Below are 19,553 nucleotides of genomic sequence, written 5' to 3' on the forward strand. Positions count from 1 at the left end.
ATATTTCAGGGTGGCCAAATCTTGATCTCCCACAGTATCTTGCACATTAATAAGTACATCTATTTTCATTATATATCTTGGGCCTAATGAGCTAATCTATTTTAATAACTTTGTTAGGCACTTATAATTTGTAATTTTTGCAAGATGTGTGTGTGGGAGATCAAGATTTGGCCATCCTAAAATATATCTCTTTACCTTGATTGTTTTCTCTGAGGGATATTTGACCTCTCCCACTAACTGCCTAAAGAATTTGACATGGTGGCTCCTTCCTGGAACAGATCTTCTATCATGATGGCTATAAAGATAATGTAGGATAGAGGTTACAATAGCAAAGGCACCAAGCCCCTTTTATCAAAAAACTCTATCTCTCCCTGACCACATTATCTATAGATAACCCTGAAAAGAATTGTCCTCCTGCCCTCTGAAGTCCCAGGCCACTACCCAACCCCAACACGTTCCTCGCCTTTAGCTGCAATACTTAAGCAAGCAGCTTAGACAGAGGGGCGAGTTGCTCATTTCTGAGTTTCTCCCATGTATACATGTTATTAAACTTGGTATTATTTTCTCCTGCTAACCTGTCTTGTTGATTATTTGGCCAGCCAGAAGAACCTTAAGGGAAAGGGCAGAGGGAGATTCTCCCTCTTCCCCCGACATGTGCATGGACTTTGAACATTTTTATTGGAACATTCATATTTTGTTTTCTATTACTAAGAGCTACTTAAACTGTTAATGATATTATCTTTTTCTCTATATTAGTATGAAAATATTTTTCCAGTTGGTGTTTCTGTATCTTTTATTGTTATCAATGATATCTTTACATTTTTTAGTTTATCAAATTTATTTAAGTGTTTTTTACATTTTTCTTGAGATGTCACGGCTTCCACTGCCTAAGTATACAGAAATACTTTCTGATGTTTACTTTCAGTATCTTCGTTTTATCATTTTAAATGTTTAACTCTTTACTCCATATAGAATTTGTTTGGATGTAGTAGACAGGAGAGTTACAGACTGCTACAATTCATCATCTATTTTGTTACATCCTTGTGTCTGTTTACAGACCATCAAGCATTCATCCGATTAGTCCACAGTTTCTCAACACTGACACTACTGGCATTTTTGACAAGATAATACTCTTTTTCAAGGGGACTATTTTGTGCATCAGAGGATCCCTAGATGTCTGTAGCAGTGCTCCCCACCTGCCACAGTTGTGACAATCAAAAATGCCTCCAGGGCCAGCCCCGTGGCTTAGTGTTTAAGTGCACGCGCTCCACTGCTGGTGGCCTGGGTTTGGATCCCAGGCGCGCACCGACGCACCGCTTCTCCGGCCATGCTGAGGCCGCGTCCCACATACAGCAACTAGAAGGATGTGCAGCTATGACATACAACTATCTACTGGGGCTTTGGGGGGAAAAATACATAAATAAAATCTTAAAAAAAAAAAATTGCCTCCAGATATTTCCAAATGTTCCCTGAGAGGCAAAATCACCCCTATGACAAACAACTGGTCAGTTCTTATGCTGACGACAGACCATCACATTATCACTTCTCACTAATTTTTGTAATTGGTGCATCTGGTGAAACTTGTTCTTCTTCATTTACAATAATTTCCTAAATACCCTTTGGATCTATTTTTAGAGATGTACTTTAGAATTACTGTATTTTGAGGCAGAAACAAAGATCCTAATACAGATTTAGGGTAAATGTCTTTAAAAATGTGACTGTGTTTAGAGAGAGCTGCATCTTTGACTTCAGGAGTCTTCCATGCACCAAAGTTGATTATATATCTGTGGAGGTGATGCCTCTGTCACCTCATCAGGAATCACTCAGACTTGTCTGCTATAGAGCTCATACATTGGTGTTAACCCTAAACCTCCAAATTTATTACATATTTTAATTCAATAATATGTGTTGTTATGTGTAATGTATGTAAACGGTTTAAAGAAAATTGACTGCTTATCAGTTGTAGTAATTTTCCAGTTATTTTATCGTTAGCTTCTCAAATAAACAATGTTATCATCTCCAATAGCAATATTGACTTCTTCCATCTTATTCATCAGATTGATCATTGTGTTTTTTGACATGAAGTTACGGATGAAAGCAATGATAAATACTTAGAGTGAAAAGAAACATCTTTGATTGTTGTTTGGATTGGTTCCTCCTTTCAATGGGCTGCCTCTCACACATGCATTCCTCTTCATGCTCTGCTTTCAAATATGTTCTCTGAGTACTAGGCTGGCCTGACGATCATTGTGCCTGAGAGTGTCTGTGGGATTTCAGCACCAAAAAGTGACTAAAAATGCAGTGGCACCCTCTGCAGATTTCAGCCAAGTGCAAAGGCAGTCTATTTCATAGTGGGAATTTTAATAATGCCGGTGGGGAAGAACAAACTTGTTTCTGATTTTCACGGAGTGTCCATCCTAGTTAATGAAACATTATTCCTAATTTCATAATAAGATGTAAAGAGTGCTCAGTGGCAAAGCTTGGTTTGAGTAGGGCAGCCTGGTGATGCATCTGAGCACCTCTCTGAGTGCCTGTGTAAAGTTAGACAAGTCTTTTAGCTCCCCTAAGTCTCAGTTTCCTCTCTTATCAAGTGGAATCACGTTAGTGATTCCCTGTTAGAAGTCGGTGAAGAAGAAAAGTCATGAGTGAATCCACCTATGGTGCTGAGTGCAGTGCCTTATACTTAGTAAGCCTCCCCAAAGTGCCTTTCTTATTAGTGTTAGCATTCCTGTTACTATTCTCGCTGTCAATGTCATCATTATCTTTATGACTTAGCAGAATTTTCTCAGTGGACTCTACAAAAGTTTACTCTGCAGATGACCCAAGTGTTCCTTGACAGGTAAGGTTGCAACTGGCCTATGAGATTACTGAGAACTAATGCTTTTAATAAAGTTCTGTGATGACTATTTTGATTTCATCTATGGGTGCTTACTTTCCTATACTTTGAAATCTTTGCTAAATAAAAGCTGTGATAACTAGATTTTGACATTTCATGCCTTCTCCACTAGATAGAACAATTCAGTTGCCCATTCCTCCCACCACTACCTCAAACACCATGTCATAGTTCAGTCAGACGATGACGAAAAAATAGTTTACACGTGCAAACATATATTGTGGCATTTAGAGGTACTTCATTCTTCCCAGTACAAGAAGGATCAATTGCTCGCTCATTTTCATTCAGAACTAAGAGCATGTTGGTTCACAACCACGAGACTTTGGGTGACATCTGAAACTGGCTCCTGTGAATGGAGGGCAAGGAGACACTAAAGAAAGAAGCAGATCACTCCAGATTGGGAGGTGCCAGTTTTAATAAGCAAGGGAACTAACATATGAGGCTTGTCTTAGGCGATGCAAGATGAGTCGATCTCCGCACCTGCCAACCAGAATCTTAAAGGTATATGTAGAGGCTTTAACGGGGTCCAGTTATGTCTACAGTCTAGACAACACATTGTTCTCTCCAGGCTGCATCCTTGAAATGGCTCTTAGTTTGGGAACAGTGGGCAGAATGTGTGTTCCAAGGACTGGGGAGTAGGTAAGGAAACTCCAATTGCCGAAGTCTAGCTGGAGGGTCAACCAGAGGTCACATCCTCTCAGTGACCTCCTCCAACAGCGCAGCTTCTGGAATCTTGGATAACTCATTCCATTAGGGCCATTTTTCAAAGTCATGGAAAAATATCTCTTTTCATACTTACAAAAAACTCCCTGTGCTACTTAAGTGGAGCTCTTTGCTTGGCTTAGGAGACCACCTTCTGGATATTCTTGAGTTCTTATGGGCTTTACTCAGTGCAGGTGGATGCACCAACACTCCAAGTATATTCTAGCCTTCTTGTTTGCCATGATGGAGATAAACAGGACCGTGCTCTTACTGAACACAACCTTAAGAAATCATGTCCACAGTGTTAACCACAGGGATTAAAGGACCTTTGAGAGCACCAGGATGTGGCCTCAAGACAGTGTGAGATTGTCCCTAATGTTACCCGCAAAGCAGAACAATTTATCAATTTATCAGTGCAGGAAGCATATCTGCATTTTCTGCCCAGATGTGGCCGCTACTGGAACTGTACAATTCCCACAGGTGCAAATGAAAGTAGGGTGGCGAAGGGCAGTGAAGAAATGTACTTTCTTCAGCACTATGTTTCTGACAGTGTGTGAGAGTGGAGCCAGACTTACACAACTTCCCAGATGAATGCGCATTCTTAGGATGGTGTGTCCTTTATTTGCAGTGGACATGAGGAGTTAGGAGATAAATTTAAAAAAAAAAGAGGCATTCCTGACTTAGGAAATCAGAGTGATTTCCAAGAAAACGGCTTCTAGGCTATTATTTTCCATATAGTTCTCAATGGGAAGATGAAAAACAGATAATGAAATGGAAATATCTTCTCCATCTCTCAATACTTGATGCTGAATACCCACACAACTTTTCTTCCTACATTGGATGGGTGACTGATCGACAATGCTACTTCCCAGTGGTGTTCCCCCTTGTATGATGAGCACTGGTTGCAAACTGGGCCCTTCTTTTCTGTTTTCATTGAGATGACTTATGATTCTTTGGCTCTGCCGCTCAGTTTCCACATGTCAGATGGCCTCCAAGGATGTTCTGTCCATGGGCATGTTGGAGTTGTTGCTGAAGTTCAGGTGGACTTGGGTGGGGTATTTTGACTCAAATGGTATCAAAGTTGAGCATTTCCTTAGGGAATTAGAAGAGGAAGTTGCCAGAAGTGATATCTGTGCAGACTATATGGAGAGGATGCCTGTCATGGAGTGATTCCAACATTGTCAGAATGAATGTTACTCTCTAGTATAGATACACCAGTCAGTGAGATGATTATTTAGATGAAACTCAGTTTTCTGATAATTCTCATTATAGATGGATTTACTTGTGTAACTACAAGTAAGGGGTGGGGCATGACCACAGAGAGTGATTTCACCACCAGTGAGAAAGAGTCTCTGCTTATATCTTCCACGGGATACAAATATTTTCATGTCAGAAACATTTTCTAGAGTTAACCATTCTGAATACGCAGAAGTCACCTTTCTTCTCAAATGATGGCTTCTTTAGGCTCCCAATACTCTTATTCTGAATCTGACTGAAGTGTTGGAAGGATGCCCACCTAATACATCCCTGGTGTTGTAACTGAACACAGTGGTTTTACCTCTTGGTGATTGTGGAGCCAAAAGGCACAAACAAGGCAGAAGTAGGTAAAGAAAGGTTTATTACTTGCACAAGTAATAGAGAACACCATGATGTCTCCCAACGCAATGTCTCCCCAGACAAGGTTTTGGGTGGTCCTTAATTGTTAGATCATAGTACAGTTCATGAGTATTCAGTTCAGGAAAATGTGGGAGATAACGGTTTCTTGCCTAACAGTCATGTTCCTTTAAGGCTCATGGGTAGATGTACACATACTACTACATACATCGCATGATCTAGAAATGGCTGCTTGGTCCCTTCTAGGGAAGGATAATTTAAAATATTATGAGATATTAAGGGGTACAGTTCATTTCAGTTCACTTAAGAACGGTTTGAGGTGGCTAGAACTGGCTTCAGCTAGGTTGCTTGAGGGAACCTTCTGTGGTTAGGCTCTTCTTGTAACTTACAACTGCAAACACTCACAGATAATGTTCGTTTTTATCGGTTTCTCGGTACCTCCTTCTTTTCCTAGCTCCCTGGTCACAGTGTCTGTGCCTGTGTACCTAATTGGCAAAACTGTGTAAGACTCCACTTGTCAACAAAGATCAAAATGGAGAGAGGCTAATTATTGCACATGGTGAGGTGACTTTCAATTGTGTGTGTTTGTAAACAAGGATCACAATTCCAGGAGTCCCCTCGCAACATTACCTTTCAATGTTAATATCCCTGCAGAAAAAGAGCTCTGTCTGGCATTCTGCTCAGACACCTAAACTCAGGGTGCTGTCACTCAGAGACGGGGGGTGGGGCGAGTCTTTTGAACTGTCCAATCAGAGGCGGCGACGGGGCAGGTGGGTGGGGCGAAGCTCCCAGCCACCCCGGAAGTTGTTGCTAGCTCTAGCCACGCGGGTTTCGCGTCTCTCCGCCGTTAAAGGCTGTACGTGGTTTTGCCGACTATTCTGTCGAGTTGTGACTTGTACCGACTTCGGGAGTCATAGGAAGGACCTTAGGGGACCCAGGAAACCTAGAAATGGTGAGAGTTTGGCGGGAGTCAGGATTTGGGGAAGGAGTGTCTGGCCCAACGGGGACTTCCCATGTCGCTCCTGCCGTGCTCGGGGTCGGTAGTCACCTGCCGTTAACGGTCCCTGGTGGCTCTGCCGCAGCTTCTGTCGCACTGATCTGCACTGGCTGTGGGAGTCACAGGAAGGACTCAGTGGGACCCAGGAGACTAGAAATGGTGACTTTGTGTCCCCAGGGTGAGGCTAATGGGAGGAGGGGCTGGTCACAAGTGGCCATAGTGGGACCCGGCCTCCCCGCGGTCGCCTCCGGAGTCTGCGGACCCGAGTCCGCGGGGGGCGCCGCTCGGACCTCGGTCCCCTCCGGCCGCAGCGTGGGGGCGGGGCCGGCAGCCGGGACCCCGGGCGTCCTGTGGTCACTGCGCGCGGCGACGTGGGCCCCGGAGCCTCTCTGGGCAGCTCTGCGCCCGCAGCCCCGCGTGTCCCCAGATGGTGCGGTGACCACGGGGAGGGTCATCGGGGACAATCGTGACTCGGTCTCCGGGGCTCCTGCGTGGGAGGAGCTGTGGGCTGTGGGGTCCCCAGTCCCTCCTTTCTCCTTGGAGGCACCTGTTTTCTTCTGAATTTTTCATATATTCGGGGAGCAGAGTCTCAAGTCCACGACGCTGTCCCCTCAGTCTAGGTCTTCGTAGGGCTGGCAACAAAGGCCTAAATTTCCAATCTCCCCCTCATTCCCAAATGGCAAGTTCCTGCCTCCAATTCACAGCATTATTATCAACTGTTTGTTCTTGATGGATTTGAAACAGATCCAGTATTTTAATTATCATTCTCTCACAGTAAATGGATGGCTGTGTTTAAAATATTTGTTTTGTGTATGGATATTTCACATGAGTGAAAAGCAGCCTATAACCACCTGGAGCTACGTGATATGAAATCCTTGTGCCCCTCCCCCCAGGATCTTTCTGGGCACAGACAGCCTATGGGAAGTCCTTTGGGTGGAGGTTTCTTTTGAGAAACTTTCCAGGATCTGTGGTTTCAGCCCTGTCCCTACTTGAGTTAGTCACCTTTAAAAGATTTAATCACTTTATTTTAGTCTCCGTTTTGCAACGAATAAAAATTTTTTTAAATTTATTCAATATGACTTGAGAGACAATATAAAATATTTCCAAAGAGACAAGAAAGAGGTGAATTTCAGGAAAAAAATAAAATAGTCGAGTTTTACATTGCGTGTACTCGAGTCTTCTTTCCCTTTTTTCCTCTCCCATCATGGGTACTAATATTCTGAGGTCTATTCTTTCATTTTGGGTGAGTTCAAATGGATTTCCAGGTCTTAGACTGGCAGACCTGAAGCGTTCAAGTGTGATTAATAGTTTATAAAAACATTACTTGTCATAGAAATAATACTATATTAACACCCTTTTTCCCCCAAAAATGCAATACATTATTGTGGGGTTTCTTGTTGATCCAACAAATTGCCATATAATTTTCTCTCATTTTCACATAAAGACTGGTTTGAGTGTTCTAGCTGGATTGTTAAAACACTGGGTTTGTGTCATAAAATATCAGTGTGGTCCAAAAAAACTCCAGTGGGGGCAGAGGCCTGAGGGCAGTGGGTCTAAGCTAAGGCCCCCTTGGGCCTGCAAAGGGAAGAACTTGAAGGCCCAGTTGTTCTTCCTGGGGAGCCTCCCCCTGCAGGTGTCCTGCTGCTCACCCCCCCCCCCATGGAAGGAGCCTCTATACTGAGAGGAGCTGCAGAGCCCTGGAAAGCTGGGGGTGCATGTGCACATGGCGGTGGGGAGGTGATGCCCTTTCTGAGCTTGTAACTGTGAGTTCCTTGGGCCTCTTTCTAGAAATAAGTTGGGAGTTTTGCATCCACAGAGTAGATGCACTCAGTAATTTGTTTACATTGAGAAAGTCTGTGAAAGTCCGGAGTTCTGTGTCCTGGATTAGTGCCCATTAATTTGGGAGTTCATTTGGGTCAGAACCTTCAACTGAATCCAGCTGAGTTTTCCTCATTGTGAGAAGGGAAGCCTGAGAGAGGGAGCATTTGCATTATTCCCTGGGGAGGGGAGGGTGTGTGGAGCTCCCAGAGTTCACTCCTGTGGCTGCTCAGGTGCCCCATGCCCCTCCACCAGGGACTGACCCACTCCAGGGGTTCTGTCTCAACCAGGAGAGTCAGGAATATGGAAGCTTCTGAGTGTGGCTTTCCTTCTGTCCTGTGGGGAGCAGGCTGCTTATCTGTGCTGATTCCAGTATTTGTGTTTCTTGCCTTTGGATTCCTTTATTGATTGAATAGTGCAGCCCTTTGGCTCTAGTTTCCCTTAGCACTTGGGCCCTGAAACTGTAAGTTGATTGAGAGATAGGATGAGAAATTGTTTTCATTTTTTGATCAGTTCTCTTTTGTACATATCTCTAGAGAACATATTAGTTTAAAAGGCTAATGCAATTAAATTCTGTATTAATTGATGTGAGGAAAACTTTTTATATCTTTGAAAATCCAATACAGTTAAGGATTTAAACTCGAACCCTGATTGCATTGTAATAATGCCACTTACTTTTGAAAACACCACTGGTGTGAGATAGAGGGAAAGCACAAACCAGGATGCTGCATGTCCTTTTAGTTAGAGATTTGAAAATTTTATTTTCAAATCTTATGCTTTTGTAACTGTTAGTGTTTAAAGGAATTAAATCCTAGAATGGTTTCCTATGTACAAGAGTTAAAATTAAAGAATATAAATTTCTCTGTTTTTTAAAATAAATCTGTAAGACAGCAAAGTCTAACTTCAGAAGACTCACTGCCAACATATCCTGGTCCCCCCCTGCACTGGTACTCAAGTAACACCCAGATACACAGTTTTGATCATTTTTGAGCCCCTGTTAGTGTTTCTTTATATAAAGCAATCAAGAATGCATATTTTTTTGTTCCATTTTGTGCTTGTAATGAACAGTCAGACTCCACTTTTTGGATGAGTACTCACAGCTTAAGCCTCGCTCCTCCCTCTTCCGCTTGTGCCCCCACCTGGACAGGCTGATGAGAAAGCCTGGGTGTTCTCTCCTCTGGAGCAGGCAGGAGATTCCACCACACAAGCCCCTGCCTGTGTGCAGAACTCTTGCCCCGCCCCACCCCCAAGCCCAGTGCACACCCAGGCCAGGCTCCATTCCTTGCTCTCTGAGCCCTTCCAGAGCTGCTTGAGAGGCCAGCCCTGCCCTCCCCTTCAGACCTCTGTTATGTGAGTCCTAAGCCTTTTCCTACCGTGTGTGTGTGTGTGTGTGTGTGTGTGTGTGTGTGTGTGTGTGTTATATGAGCCCTAAGCCTTTTCCTACTGTGTGTGTGTGTGCCCGTGCGTGCCCGCGCCGCCCTGGCATCAGTCTCAACAAGTTAATCACCCCTATGCAGGTGACTGTAACATTTAATGCCCTGAAGGAGCATGTCCAGAGCATCCCCCGTGGGTCTGTCTTCTGCTCTGAGTTGCTCACCTGCTCTGCTGCCTGGTGGCGGCCTGCGCTGTGGGCTGCTGCTTGCTGGGGAGCCTGTGCTGTGAGCTGTGCTGCCCCGTGTTGCAGTGTTGACCCACCAAGCCTCAGTTCTTGGCTCAGCTGACCAGAGTTGGCAGTTTGATGAATTTGTAGGCATTTGGGAGCAGGACTTTGGGATTGGGGCCTCCTTAAGTGAATCCTGGGTCAATGTCTTTGGTGGGATTTTTCTGTTTGTTAGAGTAAAGCTGTGACAGAAGCTGTGTTGGCCTGACATACTCAAGGGATGAGGTTGGTAGACAAGGACGGTACACTTTGCAAGACGTGGGTTCATCAGACAGTCACTGCTGAAAGAGCAGTTATTTTAAAAGAAAGATAAGAGGGAGGGAAAGACAAGCTGTAGGTGGTGGGCTGAGTCCACACTCCTAATAGCAGAGGGCTTGCCGAGACCCTTAAGTACCTCTGCTGCTGCTGCCCCTGCCTCTATTGCCATAAAGATCCTGACCTTCTGAGTTGTAGGGGACAACACTCAAGGCACCCGTGTGGCACAATGTATTAATTCAAATGTGACTTAAGCCCAGGGTTTAAACAATACAGCAAACAGTGTCAGGGGTAGGCTCCTAACATTGATGGCATTGTTTTGAGGCTCTTGGGTGGAAAAAAATTATAAATACCAGGATAGAGAAGAATCTCCTCGCCTGAAGTGTATCCCATGAGGAAGAAAATGAAACATGAAAGATCAGGAGGAAGGAAACAATAGATAAATTACTAAAACAAGGGTCTGTAATATGACCCAATTGGAAATCTAGAATGTACTGAAAGAATTTACATAACAGATAAAGTGACACTCCTTGGCTTTGGGCCTCCGCAACACATGTTCTGAATTAATTTTGCTATCTGATGTAATGCGCTAATCAGAAACTTTCAAGCAGTTAATCAACACTAGGTGTCAAATTACAGTTATACCTGGGATCCCACTACATTTAAGGAAGGTGCCCCTGATGATCTTCAGGGTATTAATGAATATAATGTAGAGGATGAATAGAACAAATGCTTCATCTTTAGCCATCAGAATGATGGTCTTGCCTAAATTGTCTGAGGTCATAACACCCCTTTTTCTACCATATCCCATAGTGAGTTGGGAAGTTCTGATCCAATGATCAAGAATTAGAATTAAGGGCCGGCCCCACGGCTTAGCGGTTAAGCCATAAAGAGTAAAGAAAAATGGGCAGAGTGCAGAGGGCGTGAGCTTTGTGTTAATGGGAACATCTGTGTGTCTCTAATTCTCAGAGTTGGTGTCTGTGTCTGCTTGTGTCTTATATGTGCCATTTCACAGTCTGTGATTTTATATGTTTCTCTGTGGAGCTATGTGTTTGTGTCCTTTGAAATCTGGGATAGTTGTTTTTTCCATGTTCTTGCCTAATGGCTCTGGTAGCACCTTTCCTACCGTGTTGGGTAGAACTGGTGAGAGCAGACGTCTCTGTCTTCTCTCCGATCTTAGAGAGAAAGCCTCCAGTCGTTCACCATCAAGAATGATGGCAGTTGTGGGTTGTTCATTCATTGTTTATTGCAGGTTGAGGTAGTTTACTGAGGGAGTTTATCACAGTTTATTGAGTGTTTTCCTTGTGAAGGGGTGTTGAACATGGTGTAATGCTTGTTTGTATCTATGGAGATGATCCTGCAGTTTTTGACATTTATTCTATTAATGGTTCCTTATATTTATTCATTTTCAGATGGAAAACCAACATTTCTTTCCTAGATTAAATCCCACGTGGTCATGGTGTTTAGGTCATTTTATATATTGCTGGATTCACTGTACAGGTATTTTATGGAGGCTTTCTTCATCTATGCTAAAAGTAGTTGGGTACTGTATTATAATATAGTGTATAGTATAAAATTATCTACTGCTGCATAAAATGTGTATCTGTGTATCTGTGTATATATGTTGAGAGAGAATGTTGAATACAGTGGATATATGTTTAAATATATATGGTGTATGTAGTATATTACCTGTATATAGTATGGGTAGATTATAGTATAGGATTATACATAATTAGTATATATTATATACAAGTAGAATATATTATATACAATTAAGATGTATAATTAGTTTTGTAGTGTGTAATATAGTATTTTACTTTTACAGAATAGTATTATAGTCTTAGTCTGTAACCTAGTGGGTATCATTACCATGTCTGTCCACAGAATTATTCAGATAAGCCATTCACATCCTCCCATGGGAACAGAGGGGCCCCTCACTGTCTTGATGCTCCAAAGCCTGCCTCCCACACCCACTGTTTGTTTTCTCTGCTTCTGAATAAAACTGAGGTGTCAGTATGTTTCAGAAATTTTAACTAATTTTTCAGCCTGAGGGTTGAAGTGAGACTTTGGGTTTTGATTTTTAGTACATGCAGAGACATGTGTGATCTTCTTATGTATTTGAGTAATTATGAGCAAGATTATCCCAGAGTGCTTCCTCTCAAATGGGTAATCTTGGATAAGTAGCTTATGTTGTTCTTGTTGCCAGGCCACTAGACCATTGGTGGTAAGCTAAAAGTCTGTAAAAATGTGAAGATGAGGTCAACTGTTGGTCAGGGCATCTTCTAGCATGATTTTCTGGAGTTTCACTAATCTTGCTGACCACTGGGTCCTGTCTTTGACCAGGGACGGCCTGGTGAGGGACAGTAGCAGCAGCTGTCCAGTGTTCTCCATCACATGTGCTGGTGACACACTACCGTTGATATGAAAGTAGATGCAGGATTTATTTAAACATGAACAAGAAAGCAAAGCTTATTTCACAAAGTAAACCACTTGACCTTTGCATATCAAAGGGAAGAAAAAATATGTACTTTAAATTGCTTCTTTGTACATAAATGCTGAAAAGACGGACAAGAAATGAATTACGTTGTTATCTACAGGAGCATGGGGAATCTAGATGCCAATGCTAGAATTCATGCTAGGAGCAGCCTTCAGACACACTTTTAAATCATAGGCTCAGTTTTTGAAAATTGATGTTCACAATAAACAATTCATGATTAAAGGTATGAACCATATTTTATCTTTAATAGTGTTAAATAACAAAAGTTCAACTAAGTTTTAAAGATCTAATTGCCTTTATTGAGCAACTCCTCAATTGCCTTTATTGGGCAATTCATCAATGTAGCAATACATCCCATCTAGCAAGTAGAGAGAAGCTCCAAAGGCCTACAGAAAGGGAAAGGTTTTAAAGGCTGGACAAGGAATTAATAAACAGAAAGAAGGGTTATTTTATGCAAGGTTAGCTCCCTTTGGGGACAAAAGGGTCTTATTAGGTGGATTACATCATCTTCCTTTGGGGGATGGAGAGGGCCCATGTGGCAGATTACCTTATTGGTGCTGATCAGAAAATCCTAGACTGACTGATTAGACTACATTCCTGGGGAAGCTTGAAGGTGCACTTAGGTTAGGTGTTAAGCCTTTGTTTGGTGACATGGGCCTAGTAAAAGTGACTCAGTTTGGGACCTCTGGTTTTCTTTTTCACAATTTCCCCCTTTTTTGATCAGACTCTCAGCTTAACTGAGAGATGTGATCAACATTGAAGGCATTAGCACCACTTTCAGATTCTGCAATGACATTCTCTGATTTTGTTGTTCCTTTGGGTGGTATCCAGAGGTCGTGATGTTTTTCCTTAACCCCTGTGACGTTCATAGGTCAAGGCTTCAGGTTTACAATCTTGAGGTCCTAGGTCCGTCATCTCTTCATTCCTTTTCTGATGTTCCAGTCATAGGGAGATCATTTGCTTGGTGGTTAGTGGCTGCAAATATGCATTTAAAGCTTTTCAGAGAGTACAATGCACCAGGGAGTTTGTTATGATTATAATAAACAGGGTAGTTCTCAATATCTGGACTGCACTTTAGAGAGATGGTCCCTAAGACCAAAACCAATCAAAATCAAATTAGTAAAAGAAAGACCCCATTGAAGGAGTCACCTTTTAATAAAAGACAAATAGCTTCCTCTGTGATCTTATGTAATTGAGTTTCAACTTTCCCAGAAGTGTTAATTGAGGTGCAGCTGGTGGTGTTCAGCTAAGAGATAATCAAGGGCTATCCTGTTACCAAGAAGAACTTTGGCCAGAGAGTCGAAGGATCTTTGTTGGGCAGCTCTTGTCTTAGCAATGGATTTTGCAATATCTTCAAGAATTAAGGCGAGGTTTTTTGATTATATTCTCATTTACATTTACTCCTAACCAGGGAAGTATGGCCCTGTCAAAGGAAGTGAATCCTGAGTCCTGAATGCCTCCTGGTAGGTCCTTTCTAACAAAACAGTGTAAATTTAGGGGAGACAATTAGTGAGATGTCTTAGTTCACTTGTGAAAAGTTAGGGCTCAGTTACATAATGTAAGAGGCATTGCCCAGTTAAGCACCAGCCATCCAGGCATTCATAGGCCTAAGGAGAATGGTAACCACTACAAAGATAAATTCTATAAGGGCAGGTACCACTCTCACTAAAGTAGCATTGTTGATGGACTCATTTACGGGAATTGTTGCATTAGCCCATTCAAACCAGCTGTCAAATTTTCTCCTAGCCTGAAATAAAATATTGGTCTAAATTCCAGAGGTTACCCTTCTTAGCAATGGCCTCGGACATATGAATGATGGTGCTATCTTTCCTGGCCCATGCCAGACTAAAGGAAAGGGAGAGAAAAAGTAAGGGTTTTATGTTTAGCTAAAGTAGGAAATCTTGACTGGAAATCTTAGGAGGAAGCAGTCTACCTCTGTCAGCTGCTTCTCTTCCTTGTCAGTTTGATTGGAGGTCTCCAGCATGTATACAGGACCAGATATCAGGCGGGAGCCTTCCTCAGCTGTGAGGTGTGTATTGAAGGTTCAAGCCTCTGAAGTTTTGCTGTCATCTGGGTAGTGAGGAGGACCTGGTATAGTGTCTTCCAAGGAGACTTAAGAGCAGTCTTTATTTTTACAAGTTCATTTTTACAATGTTAAAGTTATCAGAAAGTTATACTTGTCGAAAAGTTCTTTCTTTGAATCTCCTTGAAGATGAAGCACTTTTGCAGGAACACTTGTAAAAGCATCAGAGTAAAACAATAGCTCTCTCTAAGTGACAAAAGACTTAAAAATGCCCATGGATAAAGATCTGGTGAGAGTTCATTATAATGGAATTAACAAAGAAAGTTGGTTATATTTGTCACATACAACATTTTAAGATAATAAGTGGGATATTCTGATTACATTGTACCAGGACATATCAGATTTCCAGGAATTTCCTGCAATTTCTGGAACACTTAGAACACATACCTGTACAGACACAACATAAAGAAGGCTTAGCATTACCTCTGTTTTTTTTTATTGGTTAGGAAGATTGGCCATGAGCTAACATCTGTTGCCAGTCTTCCTCTTTTTGCTGAGGAAGATTGGCCCTGAGCTAGCATCTCTGCCCACCTTCCTCTATTTTGTATGTGGGACACTGCCACAGCATGGCTTGATGAGTGGCATGTAGGTCCATGCCTGGGATCTGAACCTGTGAACCCCGGGCTGCTGAAGCAGAGCATGTGAACTTAACTACTGTGCCACCAGGGTGGCATTACCTAGCATTACCTCTTATTTGATAATGTTTCCCATGTAACTTGGCATATGAAATAAGTCTAATTAGTTTAACATCTCCCTTTCTATAAGAAGAGAGAACAGATACTTTGAGATGTTCCAGGGGCCTTCTGGAAAAACTTAAAATTAGTTCAAAGTCAAAAAGACTTCATTTAGAGTTGGATTTTTGGGAAGTTTATTAAAAATATCCAAAGGTTTTAGATACTTGCCTAATTAGGATCACAGATCATTATGAAACAATATTAATTATCTATTTGACCAAAGTGACATAAGATTTCAAAGGCAAATACAGAAGTTTACATAGTTGTGAGCAAAATTTAGCTCTTTCAATACTGAGAGTACTGGGTTTAAGTAATCTAAGACCCGGTGAAGACAACATGGAACATAGGTGATTATTTTGACAAGACACGAGGTTTTTTTTCTTCTAGGCAGGTTACTTAGTAAGGAAAGGAAACTAACTTTTATAATTTCTGATTATGAGGAGGAGACCAACAGTTCAAGAAAAATATTATACTTTTAACAGAGAAAAATCCAAATATGAATTTTGCAACAGCTTTTGATATTAAAACTCGTTTACTTAATTAAATTTATTACAATCAGCCAGCCCTTACCATACATAAAATTCCTTTTCCTTATTATTTTTAGTAGTTTTAATTACATGTATTAGAAATTTTAACCCTTAGAAATTTTTAATTTCTAGTGAAAACTGAGAAGCAAGCGATTATGAACTGTCTTTTACATTAGCATTCTATGGATTCACAGACTTATAAATACTTTTTATGATAGCTAGAAACATGTGGTTCCTCATAGTAAATTTTACAGCATGGCACAAGACATGTTTACTACAGACCCAAATATCTTTAATTCCTCTGTAGAAGGAAGCAAAAAGTAGATAAACTTATGTTCAGTAATTAACGTTTCAATATTTTTTCTTATTTGGAAATGATCTGGATATTCAATAAATTTAACTGAACTCATCATTTAACTTAACTCAGCAAAACTTTAAGGTAATAGGCTGCCAAAATGATTTGGGAAGACTATTACAAAAGTACACTTGTAACATTTTATCTCGCTTACATCTATTTAATTTGCTTCTTCTTAAGAACTATGTTTAGATGACTCACAAACCTTCATTAGACATTAGAAAAAGTCAGTCATTATCCAAAACTAATTCTTCTTGCTGACAAATATTGTAAGAGATAACATGGATTCATTTGATTAATAACCCCAAGTGGAAGAATAGTTGTATGTCTGCATTGTTGATAACTCTAAGGACTTGTCTATTTTCATTAAATCAACTAACTTAAAACTAGCTTTAATACTGAATGTGTTCCCAGATCATGTGAACCTGAAAGGCATTTAGGTTAGTTTATATTATATTTTTGAGAATTTTATGAATATTAAGAACTTGTTTGTTTAAGCCAATTAAATAGAACTATTTACAAATTAATTTTAGTAATACAGTCCACAGGTGGAAAAATACCACATATCTACAAAACATACAGACAAATGCAAACAGAGACCTTATAATTTTCATTTTAAAATTTTAGGCGTGAGAGAGGTATGATAATGTAAAACTCACTAGTTATTAAGAAGTTGGATCTAAGTTGTTTTTCTGGTAGATGGAGAAAGTTCAGATTACCTGCTCAGATGGCTAAAGCCCTTCACTAATATCTGTGGAGAAACACTAAAAAGATTTTTATTTGCCAAAGTTTCAAATGACCTGCCCCCTTTCATTTTTCTTCTGATAAGAATTACCTCCCTGAAGTTCGTACTTGAACATTTACATCTCAGAAACACAAGAAAGGAATGCAGATTTGTCCAAGAAGGAGTTGAATTTAAGCCTTTGGAGACGAATAGGGAAGGTTTGGGGATCGGTAAAAGAAATTTTACCTGCCTAGAGAGCCGCATTTCTAGTTTTGCAAGGATTTGTGAGATAAGGACAGTTGAACTCAATTTCTCAAAGAATTGGGTTGTAGCCTAGTTGCTAAACTGACACCCATCCACCTATGTTGGAATGTTTTTCTTTCTCTCTGGATACATTTAGCTTAGAGGAGAAGGCAAAAATTTCTTTCTATCAGGCTCTGAATGTCAGCTTGCAATTTGGCCAAATTTCTGGTTATAACCAGAGTTATTAGATCCTTTGGAATATTTTGTCGGGTTTCAGTCAAGACAAGCAGGGTCAAGCAGCGAATACTTCTGGCGATATTGAACAACTTTTTGGACTCAAGATGTGTCCCCAAGAAGAGTGCAAAAGATATTATCTTCACAAGATCTAGAGTTGCTCCCAAAGATAGAAACAAAAGAAAACCAACAACTTGCATCTCTCCAGCAAGCAGAAAGCCAAGCCACGTTTTTAGGACATAAAACAAGAGAAGCAAGACGGGTAGCTGTCTTTGGGAGAGAAGGGATCGATAACCAATTGGCTTGGATTTAGAAAGGAAGAGACAGTGTGAAATTTTATTTCCCTTCCTTGACTGGGCACTACAGACAGTGATCCAGGAGAGGAAGCTCTGGTAAGAATTCTCACCCAAAGCAGCTTTTGCCAGTTGTCCCAGGATTCCATCCAGGGGCTCCAAGTAGGGTTTAAAGTAGAGGATTAGCTCTGGTATTTACCAGAATTTGGCAAAATTTTTCACTAACTTTAATTGTAGTTTCTATTGGCTGTTTAAGCAAATACCGTAGTAATTTACCAGAAAATCCCTCAGAGTCCTGTCAACTTTGGGAAGGGCCTATGTGGGGGCCTTTCTTTGAAGGTAGACATGGGGGTGTCTGTAAGGCCATTAACTTGTTGAACTTTTGTTTATGGTCATACAGTCTTGTTTTAGATATGTTTTATATCTTTAATTTTTCATTAAATTTTTGAAATGAAACGTTCAATAATCTATTTTTGGAAATTTGAAGCTTTGTTTTTAAGTGCATTTCTTAAATAATCTTATCTAATTGGAACATTCCTTATAATAACCATTGTTATTTCCCTGAGGTTAGACAGCAGTTTGGTAGGACCTTTAGCTGCACATGGAACATCACCCACATTTCTGTCCAGCCTTATCCAGCTACAAATGAGGTGCAACTCACTCTTCTATCCCTCCTTGTTTTGGGGCTCCCAATCTAATGGTTACCAAACCAAGCTCTCAAGACACAAAATATCTCATTATGATTTTGCCATTTTTGTGGAGATTTATAGCTTCTGGACCATAGTTCTCAGATATAAACTAAACAGGTGAGCCCAAAGATGGCACACTTAGCTCTTTAGTTTTAGTTTTTCTTTTAGCTAAGCCTTTGGGCCTCTCAGAGACAAACTAATACTCAAAAGGGATGTGCCACTGGGTTGGAGATTGTGTGATGTTTCACAGTGTGCCTCATTGCATGGAAAATTCCTTGAGGTTTTGGGTGACCTAGTGTCAATTGAACCCATTCCGTGACCAGCTTATCCTGACATGAGAGCCTTTGAGTTTTGTGGCCAGCACTCTAAACAGCCTTTAAATGCCCCACCCATGCCTACCAATTTTTGTGGCTTTTTGGTCTCTGAGATCCTCTTTAACATTAGCTTTTATTTACATAAAATATGAAAAACAAACATGTGTACCTTAATACATCAGCAGTAACCAAAAGACGTTGCTGTAGACTGGCCAAAAAAAAGGCCCAATGTGTACCATCAATTTCCAACGTGAATCCTGGGACTAGGGAGTGGATTGAACCGATGGACCTCAACAAATAGAGACTGTGGAGGGATGCCAAACAGATGGGAAAGTACAGCTGCCACTGGCAACTCCCAACATGGAATTTGGGGAGGGATTCCAAACAAATGGGAATTTCAGAGTAAAGTGCCAGCAGTTCCCAACATGGAATCTAGGGAGAAAACCAAGAGCTGAGGCTTCCGATGAAATAGGGAATTGTGGTCTGAACTGTCATCAGTTCCCAATGGGGCACTAGTGATTCCAGAAAAATGGGGAACTGACTGGAAGGCCAAATAGATTGGGAGCTTTAGGCAAGACAGTGGAGTTCAGAAACAAAAGAGAACTTATCCACGGCCCTCAGAAGTGGTGAGAAAGAGGACTCAAAAGGGGTTTATGGGTACCACTCCTATGATTATCATCATCCCATATGCTGTCAGAGGTTTGCTTTGGATCCCGTTGCTGCCATCAAACCTGTTAAATAACAAAAATTCCAGTGAGTAAACTTTAAAGATGTAGTGGGCTTTATTAAGTAATTCAAGAATCAGGCAGCATCCCATCTACGTGCTCCTAGCTAGCAGGTCAGGGGGAGCTCCAAAGGGCTACAGAAAGGGAAATGATTTTAAAGGCAGGACAAGGAAGTCATAAACAGAAAAAAAAAAAT

At 41.2% G+C, this 19,553-nt stretch overlaps 1 protein-coding gene across 3 annotated transcripts in view; it reads left to right on the forward strand.

Moving 5' to 3' along the window:
• Positions 1-6,041: 6,041 nt before the first annotated feature.
• The window catches only part of LOC131394531 (zinc finger protein 709-like), a 34,591-nt gene continuing 21,079 nt past the window's right edge, over positions 6,042-19,553 (forward strand). For 2 of the 3 annotated variants that reach the window (XM_058525903.1, XM_058525904.1), the window contains exon 1: positions 6,042-6,161. Coding sequence is in view for 1 of the 3 variants with exons in the window: in XM_058525904.1 (XP_058381887.1) it covers positions 6,159-6,161 (3 nt within the window). In the remaining 2 variants the exon portion in view is untranslated. Of the gene's footprint in view, positions 6,162-11,770; positions 13,900-19,553 lie in introns of those variants that run through there. The other variant, XM_058525907.1, reaches the window with a different exon arrangement.

Source organism: Diceros bicornis, chromosome 30, assembly GCF_020826845.1.
Source record: "Diceros bicornis minor isolate mBicDic1 chromosome 30, mDicBic1.mat.cur, whole genome shotgun sequence".
Taxonomy (NCBI): Eukaryota; Metazoa; Chordata; class Mammalia; order Perissodactyla; family Rhinocerotidae; genus Diceros; species Diceros bicornis.